Here is a 23,235-nt window from a genome sequence, read left to right on the forward strand (position 1 = left end):
GCATGTGAACTATGGGAGCAGCAGCATTGCATTACATATTATATTTACTTAGTCTGTGAATAAGAGTCTTTTTTGTGTAAATACTAAACATACTTTAACTTTATTAACAGGTACCGCAACAGCAAGGCATTCAAGGTTACTGGAAGTGTGTGAAAAGAGAAAGCATTAAAGGAGCCAAAGAAGTGTGGAAGCAAACTGGGAAAAGTCCTTTTTAAAGCAGTCCATTGTTCTTTTGCTATAAATGTTGTTATTTAGGGGGGGTTGTCTGTCCTGTTTACATAATAGCTGAATCAAAAATACTCTCTTTTTTTACTATAGTTAAACTTTAATTAACCCAGTTTCTAATGGAATAATTTTATATCGTTCTAGTGCAATCAGTTTGGTTTACAGAACCGTTACCACTTTTGACCTCCATACGGAAGTACTCTTGTTCTAGGGAATAGTGTTGTTTACTCCTCTGTGGAGTCTGACCCTGCGCTGTAGCACACAGGCTACGCAAGATTTAATAGTGGCCACTGGCAGGAACGTCACAGCAGTATCATCTCCTGTTGGAAGAGTGGACATCATCTCAGTTAGCCACTAACACAGCAGTTCTCTTTCCCTGGCAAGGATAGAGGTCCAAAAGGCGAAACCACTTGCACAATCCATGCAAATCAAGTTATCCTAAATCAAAAAGGAAAATTCACGTGGTTCGTGCCCTCATTACTGTGAACTGCTCACGTGCTAGTTCCTGGTGGATGATTCCACCAGATCCTGTGTGGATGTCTGGATTGTCTACCTTCATGATGATAATATTAAACTGGAAATACAAGACTGTTGATACAGGCTTTAAAAGTTGTACATTAATCTATGAATGTGCATTGGGTCTCTCAGACCTCTTCAACAAATGGTATAAATGAGAAGCAAAAAACCTTATTCTAGCATAAACAGCAGTAGCTACAATTTGAGTCATAACTATGTTGCCTTAATTGTATTGCAGAAGGTGAATGTGTAACAAATAGTTGCTTTATCTTAGTAAAGGTTGTGACAGGGAATGCTGCAGTGTCGCAGGAATTCAAGGTTATAATAAGCAAGTGTTGGGGGCAAAATAAGTCCAATGAAATGTAAAAAAAAAAGTTTATTATTCCAAAATGCAAAGTTAGGCATAAGATCTTAAACAGTAAAACAAGGAACACATCAAAATTAACATTTAGCAATTATAGATGAACGTTTTTTAGCTACAACATAGTGTGCATCTGTGTATACACAGGTGTGCATGTTACATGTTTTTCTTTCTTACAGCCTTAAGAGCCGATAGTCCCAGGTCCAGATCAGTCTTCCTGGTTGTCCGCTATATATAGGAGATAGACTTATCTGTAAAGCTCTCAAGGTTCTTCCTCTTTGCCCCTCCCAGTTGTCTGACTTGACTTGGCTGGGGTGAAAGCTTAACCTTTCAAGGCAGGTTTGTGGTAACAGACTCAAAAGATGGACTGGGGAGATGTCTCAAGAAAAACAACCAAGAAATCTCACCACTCTGTGAGGAAGTATCCATCCCTTTTAAGTATGACACTAGCTATGTTATTCTCAAAGTTGTACATAAGCTCAACAGGAGGTGTTTTTTTGTAATTTCTTTGGCGTTTGATGGGGGGAGCCTTGAGACGAGGGGAACCTTCCATGATAGATACCAGAGCAGCCCTCACTCAGATGAGGCAAAGGAGACACTGCATTACGAAACCATAAAGATGCCACGTAAGGAGTAGTGAGATTACAGAGAATGTATTTGGTATGTCAGTAGCGGTCAGGCAAGCTTGTGCTGAGGAGGAGTCCTCCCGCCTGAGCCTCAGCACGGTGGTCTCATGTAGGGAAATAGAGTGAGAAGCTGGCAAAGCAGCAGTGTGCCACTCTTCCCTCCACGGCCTTCACTTGGAGCTTTAATTTAAATTGTGTTAGAGAAAATGCTTGTATTCTTGTCATCTGTGGACATGCACCCAGAGTCACCCACCAAAACAAGAGCATGCGTATGTGGGTGTCCTGAGACCTGTCTAGAAGATCAGGCACCAGTGACCACCAAGGGTCCCTTTACTTCCCCAGGAAACCATCAGAATGAAATAAAATGCAGTAAACGCCTCAGCCTCCCCCCCTCAAACTGAACTCATGCACTGCTCTGCAGGCAACAGGAAATTGGCTAGCTGGTTTACTTTGTGTGTTTGGAAGTTGCTTGCTGCTTCTGGTGATGGGAGCTACTTTTTATTGCTTTTGTGGTTTCTTTCGTTTACCAATGACTTGCTTCCTACAAGCTGTTTGATTTTCTTTTGGAAAAATCAATTCATTTAGCTTTAGCCTATCTAGAAGTTTAATTCCTCATTGCTCATTTATATCTGGGTTTGTGCAATCAGCAGTATCTGCTTTCAGCAGCAAGTTACTAAAAATGGGATTTCAAGTTTTATTTTTTAGCAAAGGCTTTGGTGTCAAGTTCAGAGGAAAAAGAGAACAGATATGCTTATTTTTAAATGAACTTTGTCTCTGTAGTAAAAAAAGAAACGAAATTATTGATTAGGAGTTAAAATACAGTTAGGAAACGTTTTCAGAAGTTACACTGAAAGTACAGCCATGAAGGAACTCCTTTGAAGGCCAGGGAATGCTTGTCCATGAGGCTTGAAGAATCAGACTCTGTTTAATTTTATAGTCTGTTTTTGTCTTAACTAAAAGCCTTTACAAAACGGTCTTAAAATAATTTCTCATGTTCTCTTCTCATGTTCTAATTTCTCATATCTTAGGTTGAAAGAGCTGTTTACATAAGTGTTTAGATTGACCTTGTCTTTTAATGAATCCATCGTAGTTTTAGCATTAGATGTTTTAGTTTCTTTTAGTAGCTGTATGGTATTTGCAACCTGTCTGTCAGCATTACTCAACACAATTTGGTTACAAGTTTATGCCAACTGCCAATCTATCAGTTAAACTTATCAGTTATGACTTTTTTAATGTTAGGAACTCTTCCTCTGAACAGAAATATATGGAAGAACTAAATAAAATTATTTTTTTTTAAATTCTCCAACATTGCATCTGAATGTTATGTGGAATAAAGTTGAATACATTGCACATTGCAGAAATCTCAAAAATTGATTTAACATATTTCAAAAGGATACACAAGGGTGAGTACAAGTCATTTACAGCATATAACTCACAGAATTTTAGTTGTATCCCCATAACAACTTTTTACATTTCTTTCAGTTTGTTTAGTTTAAGATAATTGTTTAAGAACATTTACTCTTAATTTCTAAAAAGCAAAGGCAAAAATGCAGTGTGATATACTACAACTAAGAGAAACTCATTGGTTGGTTCTAGAAATTAATTTTGGTATCTCAGTTTATGCAAGCCTCTTTCTAAAAGCAAAACTCCCTCTGGAGTCAAACCAAGTTGGTGGGTTTTAACAAAATATGCCACAATGAGGAGTATATATTCTGCATATAAGAACTGAAAAAGAAAAGTTTTATCACGATGTTATATGGCTGTCTCAAAAGCAAATCTCTGATTTACTCCATCTCTTCCAGTGTATTGTCTCCTTTCAGGGTTCAGACAGGTTGCCACTGATCGTGCCTGGAAACAGGCCAGCGCCTGATCTGAACTCAGGTATCATCATAGAATCATAGAATCATTAAGGTTGGAAAAGACCTCTAAGATCATCGAGTCCAACCGTCAACCCAACACCACCATGCCCACTAAACCATGTCCCTAAGCACCTCATCTACACGTCTTTTAAATACCTCCAGGGATGGTGACTCAACCACTTCCCTGGGCAGCCTGTTCCAATGTTTAACCACTCTTTCAGTAAAGAAATTTTTCCTCACGTCCAACCTAAACCTCCCCTGGCACAACTTGAGGCCATTTCCTCTCGTCCTATCGCTTGTTACTTGGGAGAAGAGACCGACACCCACCTCGCTACAACCTCCTTTCAGGGAGTTGTAGAGAGCGATGAGGTCTCCCCTCAGCCTCCTTTTCTCCAGGCTGAACAACCCCAGTTCCCTCAGCCGCTCCTCATAAGACTTGTGCTCCAGACCCCTCACCAGCCTCGTTGTCCTTCTCTGGACACGCTCCAGCACCTCAACGTCCTTCTTGTAGTGAGGGGCCCAAAACTGAACACAGTATTCGAGGTGCGGCCTCACCAGTGCCGAGTACAGGGGCACGATCACTTCCCTACTCCTGCTGGCCACACTATTTCTGATACAGGCCAGGATGCCATTGGCCTTCTTGGCCGCCTGGGCACACTGCCGGCTCATGTTCAGCCAGCTGTCGACCAGCACCCCCAGGTCCTTTTCCTCCAGGCAGCTTTCCAGCCACTCTTCCCCAGGCCTGTAGCGCTGCATGGGGTTGTTGTGGCCCAAGTGCAGGACCCAGCACTTGGCCTTGTTGAACCTCATACAATTGGCCTCGGCCCATCGATCCAGCCTGTCCAGGTCCCTCTGTAAAGCCTTGCTATCCTCATCGGGATGTGTTGGTTTGTCTGTTGAACCAGGTATTATTAAAAGGGTGAACAATATGTTCATTCCTAATTTCAAGCTTTTGGTGGAGAATACGTAAGGTTTTTATAATTTTAGGAATTATAAATGTTTTGTCTCTGGACTCCAAGGTGTCTCAGAGCTCGTGGAATTTGGGGTGTAGATATCAGACCATGTCTTGGCTCTGAAGAGTTTACAGATTACACTTGAGTTATCTAGAAAGCAGAGTTGAGACAATAAGATAAACAAGCCAGCCCATGGATTGCAGTTTCATGGCACTTTACACATCCAGTACATATAACAAAAAAGGATCACTGCCCAATAAAGGGCTAGAATGGGAACAAACCCAGGTATTTAGAGGAAGTATTTTAAAATTCAGGCATATTGACCATACTTTGACTTAAGCATAGAAATGGATCAATAAATGTACATTGGAATTTAAAAATACAGTTTTCTTCTCATGCAAGAGTTCTCATGGGAGAGTGCAAGCATGTCTTGTGCCTTCAGATTTAATCTTTCCTATAAGACAGTCACAGCTGGGTCAGGAAACTACTCCAATGCAGAAAAAATCTTCAGTCCTTCTGAAGATACGTGTCCAAATGATGTTGTGGTCATTAATAGTGAGATCCAGGTTGACCGAGCAACAGCTTCTGTAATGCAGCTGGTCACAAGGGAAGCACGGAGATGAACATGGTGAATGTAGACACACAGTGTCAGCCCCCAGCTGACCACAGAAACTCCTCCTAGAGAAACTGAAGATGTCGCCGAACAAGAAGTGGAAAGCCCTGTTCAGGACAGGAAACCTGAGAGGCTTGAGCATGCACAAAATTAATTGGCAAACAAGTGCATGTCTCTTCACTCTCCTGCTATTTGAAGGTTTCCTGCTGGCTTTGTTCATTAAACAATTCCTAGTTGGTTCAATAATATAAAAATTAAGCAACATACGCAGAGACAGATTTCCCATTAGGCTGGTATTGGCTGAGTTAATGTTTTTAGTTCACTAACCAGAGTGCCCTAGCACAGAGCTCTGCTCGCCATCCTTGGGAGCCACGCTGCTGCTCCTGCACACTGGCCTCTGCAGGGAAGCTGCTTAACAGTGCACCCACCTGCATGGTTTTAGAAAGAACGCCTCATGCCCTGAAAAGCAAAAAGCCATGTGTCATGGTTTAACCTCAGCCGGCAACTGAGCACCACGCAGCTGCTCGCTCACTCCCCCCGGCTGGGATGGGGGAGAGAATCGGAAGAGTAAAAGTGAGAAAACTCGTGGGTTGAGATAAGAATAGTTTAGTAGATAAAGCAAAAGCCGCGCACACAAGCAAAGCAAAACAAGGAATTCATTCACCACTTCCCATCGGCAGGCAGGTGTGCAGCCATCTCCAGGAAAGCAGGGCCCCATCATGCATAACGGTTACTTGGGAAGGCAAAACGCCATCACTCCAAACGTTCCCCCTTCCTTCTTCTTCCCCCAGCTTTATATGCTGAGCATGACGTCATATGGTGTGGGATATCCCTTTGGTCAGTTGGGGTCATCTGTCCTAGCTGTGTCCCCTCCCAACTTCTTGTGCACCCCCAGCCTACTCGCTGGTAGGGTGGGGTGAGAAGCAGAAAAGGCCTTGACTCTGAGTAAGCACTGCTCAGCAATAACAAAAACATCCCTGTGTTATCAGCACTGTTTCCAGCACAAATGCAAAACATAGCCCCATACTAGCTACTGTGAAGAAAATTAACTCTATCCCAGCCAAAACCAGTACGCCATGTTTTTCCACACCCAATGTGAAGCTTGTCCTTTCCTTTTCTGCCCCTGGCTGAGGGTGGTCTGCCTTTCCACACTGACCGGGTGGTGGAAGTAACATGGAAGGCAACAGGCTGTGGGAGCACGGACGCTGCGCCTTGCAAAACATAGGGTTTATGTTGGCCCCATTTCACACAGATTTGAAAAGCTGGGAGGAGGGATATTCTGTAGTTAATGCAGAGAAATGTGTGGTTTTTTCCTCATGTGATTTCAGACACCAGCTAGCTGCTCTGAAACAGCCTCTGGACCACCTGGCCTTTCTCCATGAACTGCAAAGGGCGCACAGAAAATGAGCTTCACTGGACTAGACTTGTACTTTGCGAATGCCACTTTTCTTCATCGTCTTTAATGGCCCCTGAATACAAGTACTTGCATTTGGATGTTTTTTGTTAAATTGATGTGCTATTTTATGTGAAGGGTGAAAACTCTTAGAGAGGAGCTGTTTCAAAACTTTTATGAATTTGGACCTAAAGAAAGTAGATTCTGAAATCAGAACCATCCAATGAGCAATTTCCTGGAGAAAGGAAGTACCACAGGGGTGTTGTACTGCAACACTGTAAGCCTCAGGTCCACTGTTTTAGGGGAAATGTGTCAGTTTTAATATTACCCCATGGAGCAACTAGTAGCTCTAAATCACCCCCAAGAAAACCAATTGCTTTTAAGACTTGTCAATGAAGTGTTTTAAAATTCTCTTCTTTTTTCAGGATACAGATTTTTTTTAAATTATGTGGCATCTTACTGTGTCTTAATCTATTTTGAAATTGATACTATGAGAATGAGTGAACATTACTAAAAATGTTGCGTGCATCTCTTAAATAATGCACAGAAGGTAATTCCTAGAGCAACGGTAGCTGAGTCACAGGACAGACGATTACATTCACTGTTGAAAAGGAAGGATGCCAAAATGTGATGCTTTGCCACTAATCTTTAGAAAAGGGGATTTCAAAAGAAGAGGAGACTAATCAAATGATAGGTCCTAAAGCTAAAAGAAACAAAGCTCTTTTAAATGCTATTAGAAGAAATTATAATTTAGGAGACATTAATATCACTGAACAAAAGGACACTATAAAAGCAAGGAATAAATCAATACGGCTGAAATTAAATTTTTCAAGATGCTGTTTGAGCAAAAGCACATCTTCACGATTTAGAAATTTGACCTAATGCAAACAAGGGCAAATAATCACTCACACTTGGTGTGTACAACGTTACATGAGCTGCGCTGGAACGTGAAGAGCAAATACTTACACAATCTCGGTTGGGTTTATGTGTATATCAGACACGAAGCTTCCAAAAAATTGGTTTGTCTGATATTACCAGGAGCAAATAATAAGATTCCTAATGAGACAAATTATCATTTTGATTTTGCATCAGTCTCCATCTAAGAGGCTTTTGGGATGCTTCTACCTGGGGATTGCATGTTCCTGGAATTTAAGATAAGCTACTCTGAGAGGAAAAAAATACAGAAGCAAAATGGAGATGAAATTGTTGTAGATGATGAGGTTTAAATAGTACAGAGAGAAATTCTGAAAAACCAGAGTGTTTGCAGTGTCTTGTTCTAAGACACCTTTCCAAAAGCATAGCAAATGTTGGTAGCTGTATTTTTAATTAAAAAAAAAAAGTTGAAAGGGATGACACAGTAATTTACAGTACAGTAAATTTTGCCACCTGTTCCTGCCAACCTGCACGAACTATTTATTGCAAATAGACCAACAAACATTTGCAAAACTCTGCAATAGACCCTAACCAGTGCTGAGGCTGCAAGGGGAAATGTTTCACTTCTCTCATGCAGTTCTTTCTGTGGCTAAAGCAGGTGGGCAGCCAGAAATGAAGGTGTGAAATGTGAAAATGGACAGGGGACACCTTTTTTTTTTTTTTTTTTGCTATTTTACAGTTCCGGGATCACATGTGAGTGAGGTGAGCAGCCATTCCCACGACATGGCATTATCAATTGCTGTTTGGTTTCCCAGCGTCTGCTCCAAGTGTCATCACTTGTCCCTCCCCACATATGAGGCAGCGGAGTTTGCATGAGCTGCAGTGCAGCCATTTGAAGCCAAACAGGCACTCAGTGATTTCTAGCAGAGCTTCCTTCCATCCTGCTTGGCTTCTGTTCAAGGAGCTGGTTTCTTCTCAAGAGGTCCTTGTAGAGACATCCCAGATGGCTTTGAGAAGTGGAAGATGTTAGTTCCTGCCAGTTGTGCCAAGGGGCTCCTCATGCAGCGTAACTTCTCGGTGTGGGGGACTATCTGGGGATGAATAGTCCCTCTCTGCCACCTCACAACCTTGATGTTGTCCTTGTTTAATTCAGTTTCACTTCAGTTCCTGTCAGTATGGAAACACTGCACAGAAATGTTACTGGACAATAGCTGGTCAAAAAATCATCCGTCCTGTCCTAGGTTTATGCAGCTGTCACTGGCTTTCTGTCCTACCCAAGGCATCTGTCTGACCCAGAACAGAAATACTGGCCATGTCACGGCTTCCAGCTTTGCCAGCATCAGACTCCTTCCAAACCACACGCGGTGGCTGTTCCTGCAGCTCAGTACTGACGTGCTAAAAGGGTTGTTGGGAGCGGAGACAAGAGGAGGGTCAGTGCACAGTAACAGCCGGCCACACACAGTACAAGCTTGGTAAAAGCTGTTTGTAGCTTTACTTCCCAGGTCCAGCTCCCTTCCTTTTAGATTGCAGCCTTGAGACTACAATGTTTATTCACTGAATACACTATTAAGAAACTAACACGGCGATTAAATTATTAAAAGCACACACAACTCTAAACCTAATTATCATTCTTAAAACTTGCAGATTACATCCAATGATACTGCATTACAATCCTATCCCCCTTGCCTCCCCACTGCTGAGTATCAGGGTGCAAGCCTACCCCTCCTCACTCCACCCTCCCACACCAAGTTGTTTGGGCAGAGAGCTGACGGGGAGTCCAGCAGGGCTGTCCAAGGGGGTTCCCCCCAGTGTCCTGGTGGGTTCAGGTCTGCAGGTCAGCATCCCTACAGCGTGGAGGCGTTCACACTCCTACCATCAGAAGATCCCCCTCTGTTGTTCTTACCTTTCCCCATTTTTTCTATTTCTGGACCCACTTTTTCACTGCCCTTGTACTGTCCTTTCTCCACCCAAACTCCTCCCAAATAAACACTCTGCTTGTGTTAGCCTCCCACGCTACCACTAGCAGCAAGGCTACACACATACAATCCAAACTGCTCTATCCTTGTTAGTACTTCTCTAGAGCAACTAGTCCCTATAACCAAGATGCCATCCATGTAACCAGTCACTCCTCCTACACCTTCCAGCTCTCCGTTAGGAATGGGTCAGTTGTTGTTCCACCAGCTCGCTCCCTCTCCTGTAATCCCTTTCTTTAACAACCCTTGCATTACTATGTACAGTATTGCAGCCCCCTTCCTTACCGTTCTGATCCTGCTCCCATGCCCATACACTTAGAGTTGATCCCAAACTGATCATCTTTCTATGGTCCCTGGGCACATCTCCCTGCTCCACAGTTATTCTGTATATGTCAAGACCGGAGGTCGCCGCTTCCCTCCTCTGCTTTAACACCCCGATGAACACACATGCACACACGCACATTCCCACACACACAGGCTGCTGCCGCTTGGGCATTTGTCCGGGGCGTCCCCTCCCTGTTAGCTGTTAGAGGCTCACAGCCTTCTGAATTCCTGATCACCCGTCTCAGTACTTTTTCCATCATCTCAGCAGCAGGCGAGGCCATAATAATTGCCCCCGCCTCCCGTCAAGGCAACCCTATCGCCGTTACCACCCACTTAGCCTCTTCATTCTCAAAAGGACTACGCGGTCCCAAAGCCCTCCCGCACCAGCCATCCCCCCTTGCTGTTTTTTCCAAGCCTTCTCCTTTCGGGGCACCCCTCTCCCCATGCCGCACTTCTGGGCTGTTAAAGCCTTACCCCTCGCCCTATGGATTTTATCTTTTCGGCTACTCCCGGGGCCGGAGAGCTTCCCCACCGCCGGAGCTGCCGGCACCGCAGGGCAGGTCCGGCTCAGCCTCGGGCGGCCCCGCCGGCCCCTCCCGCCGCCGCCAGGTGGCGCCGGAGCCCTGCGGGAGCCGCCGCCGCCGGGGCCGCCCCGCTGCCGCCCGAGACCAGGCGAAGCGCACGCAGCACGAGCACCCTCTGAATTTGAAGAGAAGTGGGGATTTTGTCATGCCACGGGCCGTTCCAACCCCGGGATCCCAGGCGACAGTAATGCTATAGTAAGGCTAAAAATTTCAAGCATTAAAAACGTCCACGTTAAAGAGGATCAGCCCCGCGAAGCGGCGCCTGTGGCGATGCCTTTCCGGAAGGTCGTGGTGCTGCCCGCAGTTGTCAGGCATTAACTGACGTTCAGAAAGCAGTAAAGTCAGTCATTTATAAATAAACATCGCTGCATCCAACGCGCCATTTGACCCCTGTAAGTACACGGACTTGGTAAGTAGGAGGAGGTAACAGCCCGGCAGGGCCCCGGGTATGGCTGCCCGGACCCGTCCCGGCGCCTTTGTGCCCGGCACCGACCCGCCCGCCCAGTCAGGACCGCAAAAGAGCAACGCTGAGGTTTAAGACCATTTTTTATGTCTGGAGGAGGATCCTGCCCAGAAACGGCCCCGCCGGTGCAGGGTGAAACACCCATGACCGACCCGTCCTGTGAGAAGGGGACCCTCTCACCTCCCTCCCGGCGGAGGACGAGGGGCGGCAGAAGGAAGTAGCGGAGGGCGGCGGGACGCTGAGGCATTTCGGCGCCCGCGGGAAGGAGGCGGTGGCGGACTCCGGGGCCGCCCCTCTCCGCCCACTGCGGCCCGCCCAGGGCCTGCCCGCCCGCCCGCCCGGGACCGGCTCCGCAGCGGCGGCCGTAGCTGCAGCCGCCGCCGCCGCCCGTTGCAGCGCCGGCGCCGATGCCTCCTGCGGCGGCCCGGCAGGGAAGATGGCGCCGTCCCACGTCCTCAAGTGTTGCCAGAAGGTGCTGGCCTGGGTGCCCGTGGCCTTCATCGCCCTGGTCGTGGCCTGGTCCTACTACGCCTACGTGGTGGAGCTGTGTGTGTGTGAGTGGACGGGGAGGGTCGCGGGTGCCGGGCGCTGCCAACTGGGCGGGGAGAACCCCTCACCACTCGCCTCCTCCGGGGGCCTCTTCTCCCCTGCGCCCCGGCGGGGTTTCCTTTCCTTTCGCCCGCCTCAGGCTTTCCTTCAGGCGGGCGAGAGGTGACCCCCCCTCAGGCGCTTCCTCTGGGGCCGGTTTACCTGTTGTCCCCCCGCCTCTGGCGCCCTCCCGGGGCCGCGAGCGAGGACGGCGGGAGCCCGCCCGTAGGCGCCTCATGGCGGCGGGGTCCCGGCCCGGGATCGCCTGTGCAGAAGCGAGGGACGGGAGAGAGGAGGCCCAGGCTGGGGGTCCGGGGCACTTCATTTGGGGACGGGCCCCCTGGGGAGGCGGTGAGGGGCAGAGACCTCACGAGGTCTCCTTGGGGGTTGCCGGAGGCCTCGAGGGGTCTCTGCCCCTCCTGTCTCCCCGGGAGAAGTTTCCCCTCTGTATTTTTCTGCTGTTAATCCATCTTCCTGATGTATCAAATAAATCCTTGACTACCTTATGGGTGTATTTATTCCCCTCCCCTTCTAACTAAGAAGTCCAGTGTCATCAGAGCGTAATGAGACTGAAAACATCCCACTTAAGCGGGCAGGGGAAAAGATTTAGGGCTTATGAGGTTTTGTCAGGCTGCATCAAGGCTTTCTGGACAAGGGCTCAGCATTATGTAAATCTGACTTGCAGACAATGTCGGTCAGGATCATATTTACCCTTTTCTGTCTTCAGGTGGGAACTTCAGTTCAGGAGGATGTTGGCTTTCTGTGGGCAGGGTAAACAGCAGCACGGTGATGTGCAGATTTGTCAGACTTGGTAAAACTTGGAAGCAGCGTAGGAAAACTAAGGAACGCGTTGCTGAGCATTTGGCATGTTTTAAGTAAGGAAGCTGAAATGAAAAAAAAAAAAACAAACCAACCCCAAGAGTACAAAGAACTATTTTAAGCTACATATACGTCTACCTAGTGTCTGTAGGTCCTTGTAGTTCTCGCTGTTTGCGTAAAATGTGCTTTCATATCCGTAGCTAGAAATAAAAGGCTTGCATATACTTTACATGTAGGCAAACTTGTAAAGACATCCATCCATTAGAAATAAGCAGGACTTTTTTTCTGCAGGACTTAGGTTTTTGGATAACTTTTCTGAATGCCCATGGTATTTCACAGCCTTTTGTGTTAGCTTCATGTATGTGGACTGGAACATAAACCACAGGCAAAAAGTTACTTGGACGTAAAATAGTAGAAATACAGTTGTGAAATAATGCTTGTTGAGACGTTACGTGAAATGTTGACATGAGAGAGTTGCAAATATGTCAGTGTATCCAAACTTGCCAGATTGCTATGGTTTAGTAGTCTGTTTGTATGAGTAAATAGTACTGTTTTCTGGGAAAATCATGCTTAAAACTATAAACACTTGGAACCAAATTTTAGGCAATCTTTAATACTGGAGGTCTGAGGCATGGGTAATTGTTACAGTAGTCCTGAGTGGGGCTGTGTGAGGTTACAGACTCACATTTTACAGGTGTGATGTGAAGGTTTTCTGTACCCATTACAGTCTGACTGGTATGACAAAAGGCAGATTAGAGCTATGCGTTTCTTCGCTTAAGCAAAGAACAAAAACTTAGAGATGAAGAGACTTGCCCAGGGTTGCACAGGTGGTCTCTGGCTGAATTGGGAACAGAACCTTGACCTCCCAAGTCCCAGCTCTGTGTCTTGATCACAGAGTGGGTCAGGGCTGTGCTGGTGAATAATTTCTCCTTCGCAGGCATAGAGAAGCTGCAAAGAGCCCTTCTGAGTTCATTAGGGTTTCATTTGTGTGAAAATTATTGAAAGGGTTGGCTCATGTTTATGCGAGAACTTTCACATCTATAAATCTGGTTTCTAGACATCTGGCACATTTTGCTCACAAATCAGCTTTATTCTTAACGTCTGCACATACAGAATATTAAGAAAAAGTCATTTAATAAGAAAATTACTTACTGATTTTTATTGCTGTCACTGAATTTTACAGTCTAAATCTGTCTAAATCATACTTGGTGACCAAGGATTTTATTTTTCTGTGATTTTTTTTTTTTTTCCTCTTGTGGGTTTTGGTTTTTGGGTTGGTTTGTTTTTAAGCTGTTGAGTTTTGTTTACACTCTTGATAAAAGGTCATCTCATCAAGGGAGAGGAAAGGGGTTTTTGTGTTTGGGGTTTTTTTGGTGTGGTGTTTGTTTTTTTTTTCTTTGTGTGCTTTTCTTTTACAGTGCAGTTGAGTTCAAACTGGCATAGGGAGGATTTATAGCGAAATACAGGATTTTCTGTTTCCTTTGGCAGGTATGTTTACTTTCTCCCAGTGCTCCTTACGTTTTTTTTTGTTTGAGAACCACTGCACTGTGTACTATGAAGAAGAGCAAGGATGTGCCTTTAGCACACTGCTAATGAATGAGGTGACGCTGGTCTCTGCAGATGTTCACATACGGCAGGTGCAGAAGCAGGGCTTATGGCTTGTTGCACTTCTGTGGCTTTGGCAAAGGGCACAATATGCAGCTGATGTATGCCTGGGTACAGGAAAGACAGATGGAGGAAGGGAAGCTTTAGAAAAGAGGAGACAATAGCAAATTTCAAGTAAATACTGAGTGTAAAAGAGAAATTGAAACCCCACAGACACCAGTGTTTTCTCAAAGGTTATTCTTAAAGATTAGATAATTGTTAAGATGTGAAGCTAACAAGGAAACAGGAAGAGAGAAAGCCTTCATTCCCCCAACTATTTCTTCTTCCTGTTTTGTTTCTTCTCCTTGTAGTCCCTGCTTATGTATTAAAGGTTAAACATATGTATGCAGTTAGTAGATCAAGTGGGAAGCCAAGCTTAATGTAGTATCATAAATATTCCTAATAATCAGTGTAGAAGATGGTACAGTAAAGTTGGGGCTGCTTCTTTCATCACATCACCCTTTTCCTTTCAGTTTTGCTTCACTGTGCCGCTTGCCCCACCCTCCTCTGCTGGGGTGCTCACATGTTGCTCAATGTCTTGCTTTTGGTGTCTGATGGACTCAGTCTTACTCTGTAATTCACTGCTAGTATGTATTTACTTGGTTATGCCTCTTCTATAACCCTAAATTATGTTACTTACATACCGGCTGTGAACACTGAGGAGGGCTGGTGTGGATAAGATGAAAGGACATTCATGAGCTAGTCTATTGTTTTCCTCCCATGGAATCTGCCAGCATCGTTGTGTATCTCTGAAGCATTGACGTTGTATGCTGGTGAATACTGGCTTATTTAGTGGTCTGTTGCTGTGTAGTTGTGATCTATCAGGTAAATTAGCTATTAAGCTAATTGCAAAGGTGAAAACAGCCGCTTCTCACCAAATGCGTAGAAGTTGAGGGAATGTCAGCAGAGTGGAAAAAAATCTGTGAACACGTGTAACTGAAGGAACTGCAAAAGACTCAAGGCAACATCTCAATCATATTTTTTTTAATGTTTTGAAGTAGAAGAACATGAACGAACACTTTCTTACTAGATTATTTCTTCTTTTCACATATAACTTGCCCAGAGTTCTGTTTGCAAGAAAGCAAACCTAGAAATACATAAGGGATGTTGTAAAACAGCTTTTCATTAGTTTAAAACCACTTCATGTGTTCTTTCTTGTTATCAAAACATGTTTTGCTTTTAACATTGCTTTTGTAAACAGTGGCTGTATTATGCTGTTAGTGAATTGAACTGATTGTGTCTGCTTACCACATCCCTGAGAAGCTCAGAATGAGTGGAGCTCTTCTGTCGTGGTTTGTTTGCACTTAGGGCTGACTTGTATCTTATTACCTATCCCAAACGTTTTTGTAGGTGATCGGCTGTAATACAGACTGGCTAGAGGATGGTCAGAAGACACTGTTTTGACACATGTAGTAGGAGTTGGTGGGTGAAGCCAGCTTGTTTCCTACAGGCAACCCTTTTGCTAAAACACCAGCAGAATTTGGTAGTACAGTCTGCACTGAGAAAAAGAAAAAGAAGTTACCTTTGGCTGAGTCGTCTGCAGATCGTAACTGAGGTGTATTGGCTGGTTTTATTTAAAAAAAAAAAAAAAAATTAACAATCTTGTTCAGGTTAGGGTTTTACTTCTATAGCGAGAACTATATGTTCTGAAAAGCGCAGTCCTGGCTCTTCTCCTGGGCCGAGAGTTGTAAGGAGAGTGATTTGTTTTATGGATTTACTAGTCTTGTAAATGAATGAGTGTTTTCATGCCTCAAACTCCGCAAAGTATGGAAAAATGTGATTTTGAAAGCTACAGGAGTAACTAGTTGTGTGTTCTTTTCAGAGCATCTACTTGCAGAAAGGTTTGCTTTTTTTAATACAGTGTAATGTCTAATGTGTCTAAAATCCTGGCAAACAAAGCAGTTTGTAATTTAGAATACATAACTTCATGTTAATGATACAAATTGAACTCCTCACTGTTCCAGGAGACTGCAATAGCTCTTGTCAGCAGGGAGATAGCTCTGATTTCCTCAAAGCACAGTCCACATGAGAAGCACATGGTGATCTGTTGTAATGTTCCCATTTGAAAAGTCTGTTGCATAAACAGAGAGAAGGTAATTCCATCTGCCCCCTCCAGAAGAAATCTCTAATGAAAATGCTAATGCAGTGGCTATCAAACAATGGCAAGGTGATATTAACAGCAGTGTGTCAGTAACTTCTGATTTCCAACTACAGAAAAAGCTAAAGTATCAGCACTGAAGTACAACATTTGCATGTTAAGCATGCAAAAGGCATTCCCATAGCAAAAGAGGGTTACCTTTCAAGAAAAGGAACAGCAAATTAAATGGGTTAGATTATTAGTAACAGTTAACTGTTTATGTGCCTCTCATGAATTTCAGAATAAAGAAGTTGAACTGCTTTGGATGCACTTAGTTGTGTTGTAGTGTCTCGGCTCAAGCGTGCATATTACCATCTTAAATGAGAAGCTTTTTTGTTATTATAAATAAGTAGAATTTCTGTTGAGGTGCTCAGACTGGATACATATGTATTGGAAAACTGGACACTCGGCTTGAGTAGAAAAATTATCTATCTTCTTATATGGTGCTTTGCACTGTATTGGTCATATTAGTTTATAAGGACGGGTGGGCATGTGCCCTTTATATGGCATGAAATCTGCTCTCTTGGCAGTCCTCTAATGAAAAATGTTCCAAGAGCAACAGAACTAGTCAGCCTGCTTTCTTGGGGAGTTGTCTTGTGTCTACTCTTCCTACTCTTCTGCCAGTGGAAGGACTCCATCCCCCTTCTCCCTCCCAGCCCTCTATCTGCAGTGCCCGCCCCAGCCCTCCATCGTCAGTTTTCCCCTAAAGCTGCTAAACCATTCCTGACAGCTCTGCAGTAGGTGGCATCTTTCCTTGACCCCTAGTTACCATTTGGTAAAAAAGTGTGGTGCGGTGGCCAGTTTGGTGTTGCTTAGCTTGCCAGGGGGCCAGGCAGAAAATGAGCGCCTGAGCTCAGAGCAGCTATTTCCTAACAGGGAGCGTGTGCTTGTGTTTTCTACCCATGCAACAGCTTTGGTGAAACTTACTGGCATATGCTTAGTGTGAGACCTCCACCAAGCTTCAAAACTTGGCTGAAACTGGTCCATGGGCAGGATGGCTTTGGAGTAGGGGAGAGAAAGGGCTTAGGTAAAGCAGGGAGCTGAGCACAAGTATCTGAGCCAAAGCAGGGACTCTGCTTGTGGTGTTACTCTTTTATTGTAGCTGTGATCACTCATTGCTGCAGAGATTCCTGATTGCCTTTTAGATGTGGACTATAAAGCTTTTGTTCTTGGTTTGAAAGGGCTTAGATAGTATGAGTATTTAAGGTTATGAAAAATAACTTCTCTCAAATTTTTCTCTGGTAACAACAGTAGTAGCTTTCTGTATGCCTTTAGAGTTACAGCAGTGAACTAAAAAGTCACTTTAAGCAGGGGTTTTACATTACTTCACTTACTGGTCTCCCACTTTTCCTACAAGACGCTCTGGGTAAAAGGACCAGAATTTCAAGTGTATGTTTTCAGTAGACATTATTTTGAGGTTGTTGACACTCTGCATACTATGAACTTGAGGATCTACTGTCTATTGAAATTTAAGTAATTAAAACTGTTCTCTAGCAGCTCATATTTTTATGAGTTAATGTCGACGTGCTTTCCATAATCAAAGAGTTTACAGTGTTACAAAGATGGGTATCTGAGCTGAGTTCTCGTACACCTGCAGCAGGTGAAACACTTGGATGGCACTGTACCTGCTTTTACTTTTGGAACTTGAGACTGCCTGTGATGGAAAATGGGAGTAGAAGTCCTAGTTGTCTGTCTAAAATTGTGCCTGTAAATACTGAGGGTTCATTTTTCACCCATTCAATATATCAGTGTTTATCCAACTCTTTGTTCAACAGTCTCCTACAACTGGTAAGAGTTTATGCTGAACGTGTACTTTCCTTACAAGTGTTATAAACTATAGGTTCCTGGGTTTCCTGAAACAGCTTTTATGGAGTTTTCAACTCAGTCGTTAACTCCTCCCCACCCAGTGCATATTCTTACTGTAACAGGACAAGAGTATCCATTTTTCTTTCATTAGTATGTATGAAATTTAGTAGAAACATTTGAGAAGTAACCACAGGCCACTTTTCTGTGTGAGCTGAATCTCCACCAAGGTGAGTCAGGTATAAAAGGGATAATGAGACCACAACAAATGCATTTGCTCTTTTAGCCACTTGCCCAATATTATCTCCTTCTGCTGTCACTAAATTGTTTCCTGTAGGATGTGCTTAACTCCTCCTATCCTCGGTCAATAAAAAACCCCAGACTTTTCCCCCTCTTCTGCTCCCCCCCTCCCTCCCCCAATCCTCAGTAGAGTGCCTCCTACGTAACCTTTGACTGTCTTCTCTTATCTGTGCTAAAAATCAAGTTCCTCCTCTGCAGCATTTCAAGCCTCTGCTTTTCCTTTTTTTTTGAAAGACCAAATGGCTCATCCGTTCCTTATTCATGTTCCCTTTTGACTATTAAAATTGTCTTACAAGATTGTTGAAGAGAACTGGATCACAAGAACAGCATGCTTTGCCTTTGCAGTTTCTGCAGCGCTTTCTCTGATGCTATATATGGTGCAGCATTGTCTTAAATGTGAAGCACGGAACCATTTTAATCATATGATTTACAGAGAGATCAAGTGAGGGTTTTTTGCAGGGTTTTTTTGTTTGTGGTATTTCAGTTGTGCATCCTGATGTGTGTTTGTCTCCAGAGTGGGGAATTCTTATGCATCTATTGTGAAGCGCTAAGCAGGGAGATAGTTCTTTTTTCTTTTTTTTTTTTTTAGCCTATTTGGGACAAAAATTTTAGAGATGGAAGTAATAATTCATCTGGAATTAGGCAAGCTGCCACTGCAGAGAGAATGAAACAAAATTTAGATTAAATCTAAGTAACCTTGAGAGGAACAGACGTGATTTGTTTGAAGCAACCTAAACAGACAGTTATTTTATAAGCTGGTTTGCAGTTATCTGTGGTAGACTTAAAACTTACGAAGTGCCTTGGCTACTGTCTTGTCATAGTGTGAATGCAGAGAACCTGTTACTGTACCATTCTTCTTGACGAGTAGTCATTGCTTTTAGGTTTGTCAAGTTTGGTTCTTTTTTTATAGTGTCCAGAAAAGGATGCAAGTTGTACATAGGATTTTTGTGGGGATCTTTTGTGTGTATATTTTTATCAGTTTAATTTATTGCTCCTTAAGTGTCATGGTTTGTTTGTTTTTTAAATAATTATATATATAAAAAAAAGCTTGAGTTCAGCCTAGTAATTGCATAGAGAGAGATTACTTGCTGTGTTGCAGGGTAGATATCTGCTGAGATAAAGCTAAAGCAGCAACTGATGCAGAGGGTAGGCTTGAACTTTTTAGTAAGTCATAATTTAGACAAAGGGAAGCTTAAAGACCACTGAGCACTAGATTCAGTCATTTTCTCTCTTTGTGTGGCTTTTTTCTATTGACATTCTCAAACTTGTAAAGATCCTATGTTTCTCCCTTCTTCCCACACTTGCAGAGCCACTTGGGAAATGCTATTACCAAGGAGCCGTTAGGGGTGGAAACAGGGATCTGTTTGCGAGCAGAAATGACTGTCTGGGAGAGCTGTTAGGCACATACAGGGCATCAGGAGCTGTGCTGCCATGCCTCAGCTGCCTGCTTTTGTGATATTCTCCTTTCCTACTGTGTGACAGTGCTCTCCTCTTGCTGCATGGCTTCTCTGGAGTCTTTAGGCAAGTGGCTGCACTTCCTGATCTCATCCTGGTTTATGTTTCTGTGTGGCTTCTCAGGAGGCAGCAGGTTTAAGGGTCTGGGTCACCTCGCACTTAGTTGTAGATGTTTAGAAGTAATCACTTTCCTCATCTAACTTTCCGTAACTCTGTGTCATTCCTGACTTATGTGTTAAACCAGTGGCAATGATTTCTTGTTCTTCACAAACATTATTTTCCACCAGCGTACCACTCTCCAGTACTTCACCTGCAAACGCAGATGTTCTTGCAACTATATTATGAAACATGATATCCTAGGAAGATGACAGCAAAAGTTAATTCTCTTGGTAGGTGTCATGTATACATCAAACTCTACTCGTTTCTTGCTAGGCAGTTTGCCAGTCCTCCTGTGTTACATCCAGTGCTTTGCCATGGGAGCCCTAATGCATCTCTGAGGTGTAGTAGGCAGTACTGTTTCTCCCCTTGGCACACATTGCATTAGGATTTATGATATTTCAGCTGACCTTTTTGCAGAGTCCCAAGTTAATGCTTTCCAAGAATATGTGGTAAACTGTCAGCAGGCAGATGAGGTCTGGGGATTTTATTTATTTATTTATTGGAAGCAATATTTACTGAATGAGAGCTATATGGATGATACGCTATGCTCTTTTGTATGCTTACCTCTCTGTTTACTCTGCAGTACTTTCTAAGTCTTAGTATAAATTTTCTGGAGTATCCAAAAATCCCTTTGCAGTGGCTTGTGCAGTCTTTGTGCTGTCACTTTTTCATGTTCCTAAGTGATCTGGTAGTTAAATGAGACCTGGTGCAACAAAAACATGTCCTTCTGATCCTGTTCTCTAGCCAAAACTTTCTGTCCTGTTATCCCTGATGTTTTTTCCCCTCTGCAGCACCTGGATCTTTTGTTATGTTCCTGGGGAGTCGCTGGTTATTTCTTCCTTTCTCCAATAAACTAGAGGAAGTAGCTTTAGCTACAGTCAAGGTTTGCCCCAAAATATTTCAGTCCAAGTAAGGTTTAATGAGTGACATTTTGTTTTGCAAGAAGAACAAGCAGCAAAGGTTCCAGCATCAAAAGATGGCAGCATTTGTTATCAACCAATTTGATAAGCCATATGTGGACAGATTCTCTAAATCACCATGAGAAGTCTTTGAACCTTTATTCCATAAATATTTTAATAATAAAAATAATAAAGTATTAAATATTTATTAATATTTACAAGTCCGGTATGTTGAAGACATGAATTCCCCACCATTAAACTTTCCCACAACTAATAGACATGTTTTTAAATGACATGTTTTTCAAAAGAAAACTTCCTTAAAGGGCTCTATTCAAAAGCTTGGCTTACTAATATCTTGATGGGAGTTCATGTAAATTACATTACTGGCTGCTATGTTGTTAATGTGTTGCTGGCAGAAAATTAGCTCTTCTCATCATAGGTAGTTCCATATTTAATCTCAGGTGGCAAATACCCATCAAACCTGACCAATGCCACAAAAAAACTGAACTTAAAACTTCATTTGAGGAATCCAGTGACCTAATGCATGAGAGGACGTCAGCGTGCTGGGCAGTTTGATTTCTCCCATTACCTGATGAACTTGGCAGCAGCAAAATCCTTCTCTTGGAAAACAGAGTGCTAATGCTTTGTAATGAGATTTACAAGGAGATTTTTATCTGCTGAGTTTTGCAAGGAGATTTTATCCTAATATTTGAGGAAGCACTTGTTGCAAGCAGGGTCAGTAAGTAAGTAAGGAGACAACTGATTTTTGGAAGAGTCCGAAGCCAAACGCAAAGAAGGGTACCTGATTAACGAAGTGGATCCCTACCATCTGCTGACGGTTCTCACCACTGGGCAATGGTTCATGTCTGCAGGTCACAGCAGCTGTGTCTGGAACTTTTGTTCGCCAGGAACTGACACCTCTGCTCTCCTGCCGTCATACCTCACAGCTGTGTGGAATAGCTAAATAAAGACTGTCGCTCTATTTTCATCTGTCTAGAGTAGAAGTAAATGGATTTACTAGTAGCGTCCTGAGCCATAAGACACTCAGCTTTGAGTGACCTTAATATTCAAGGCAGGTATTGACTGGCAGTCACAACTATGAATTAGTGAAGAGTGTTCTTTTTTTGAAAAGAAATGGTAACTCCTTAATTACCTGAAAAATTCTGTTACGAGAATGAATTGTATGTTGTTGGTTTTTGGTTGGGTGGGTTTTTTGTTTGTTTTGGTTTTTTACTTTAAATATATTGATGGTTTCTCGTATTACCTGCAGAACACCTAATCTTGTGCAGGGTGTATAAGACAACCCTGTACAACATATGATACTAGCACTCTGTCAACATCAGCTGATTATCCTGTTTGTCTCTCCTATCTCTTGCAAGTGTCGTAGTAGTGTCTTAACTACAGAACCAGTGGAGTTACTCCTAACACAAAAAGCCCTTTGAGGTATACAGATACTTGAGTGACGTGTTACTATGAGCTTGATCTGGCCAGCCTGAGTGTAAATACCCCTCCTTCAAATGTAAATGTAATTAATTAGTGGTGTGGACATAAGCTAGCTCCACTCAGATGCTTCTGAGTTTCCATGCCTTTCTGCCGATTCTGTTTTTTCCTATTCCCCGATGTGCCAGAGAGCACAGCTCACTGACTCGTGCAAGTAAGAGCTCTCTTTGTCTTTCGAGAAGAAACCAGGCTTTCTTTTGGCTGTGTCTGATAGCTTAAAGGCAATACTGGAAACAATTTATATGCAGCACTTCCAAACTACTGAGCGATAAAGCTGTTATTGTTATGATAAAGTAGAATTTTTGGGAAAGAACTGAATGAAGAAAGTCCAGTAATTTGAGTAAGTAGCTGAGGAAAGCATGTAGAAGTAATGCTAGGGTTTAAAATCCATCAAAATGCAAACAGAATGAGCAGTGGCAATAGTGATTAAATAGCTGAAGAAAATCAAGTTACATTAGGTTTCTTTGGGCAATTATGGTAAATTGAAAGTGAATAGTGCTTCTCAAGGAATAGGACTTTTCAGGGACAACAAACCTGGTATGTTGCTGCAGCTGAATGCCAACTTCATATGCAGAAAAAGCCTTTAGTTATTTGGGCTGATACATCTCTTAATACATTATGGTTCTTAGTGCGGGCACAAGTGTGGGGCTGTGAGGTTAAAACCTGGCAACACTTCCTCCTGCATGCTAACCAAGTGTAACTCTTGGTTTTGAAATCATTTAAAACGTGCAGACACCCTCGGTGAGAAGACCATTAGGAGACCTTTGGTATAACTTTCAAGAATATTTTGTAGAGGCAGAGGTAAGGAGCCTGTAGGATTTTGTGGGTTACAGAAGTCAGCTGCCTTTGTAGCTGTGTTTCTGAACTGTGTCAGTGGTAGCACAGAATTTACTGTTTCCAGAATATATGGCAGAAATCTTTTCAGTTGTCATAGCTTAATCCATTGCTAAATGTAACTCAGTACCCAAAAAGTATCTTGCATTGATTATGCTAATTTCTGCTGTAGCCCTGTTTGTATTTATGCACATACTCTCTGCATTGAGGCTGAAAAGACCTTGGCTAAATGAAAAACTCCTTTATTATTGTCATAAGAGAATGTTTTCTGGGCAGCAAGCCTCTGGCTGCTCTAAATTACTTGTTACAGTGAAAGAATTGTGTCAATATTGTT

The 23,235-nt window shown here is 43.3% G+C and overlaps 2 protein-coding genes across 4 annotated transcripts in view; both read left to right on the forward strand.

Moving 5' to 3' along the window:
* Positions 1-3,034, forward strand: part of MICU2 (mitochondrial calcium uptake 2) — a 155,290-nt gene extending 152,256 nt beyond the window's left edge. The window contains exon 12 of the mRNA XM_076328105.1: positions 111-3,034. Within this exon, the coding sequence (XP_076184220.1) occupies positions 111-215 (105 nt within the window). The 3' untranslated portion in view covers positions 216-3,034. The remainder of the gene's footprint in view (positions 1-110) is intronic.
* Positions 3,035-11,126: 8,092 nt separating this feature from the next.
* Positions 11,127-23,235, forward strand: part of ZDHHC20 (zDHHC palmitoyltransferase 20) — a 45,591-nt gene continuing 33,482 nt past the window's right edge. For 2 of the 3 annotated variants that reach the window (XR_012994413.1, XM_076328107.1), the window contains exon 1: positions 11,132-11,317. Coding sequence is in view for 2 of the 3 variants with exons in the window: in XM_076328107.1 (XP_076184222.1) it covers positions 11,200-11,317 (118 nt within the window). In the remaining variant the exon portion in view is untranslated. Of the gene's footprint in view, positions 11,318-23,235 lie in introns of all 3 variants that reach the window. The other variant, XM_076328108.1, reaches the window with a different exon arrangement.

Source organism: Aptenodytes patagonicus, chromosome 1, assembly GCF_965638725.1.
Source record: "Aptenodytes patagonicus chromosome 1, bAptPat1.pri.cur, whole genome shotgun sequence".
NCBI lineage: Eukaryota > Metazoa > Chordata > Aves > Sphenisciformes > Spheniscidae > Aptenodytes > Aptenodytes patagonicus.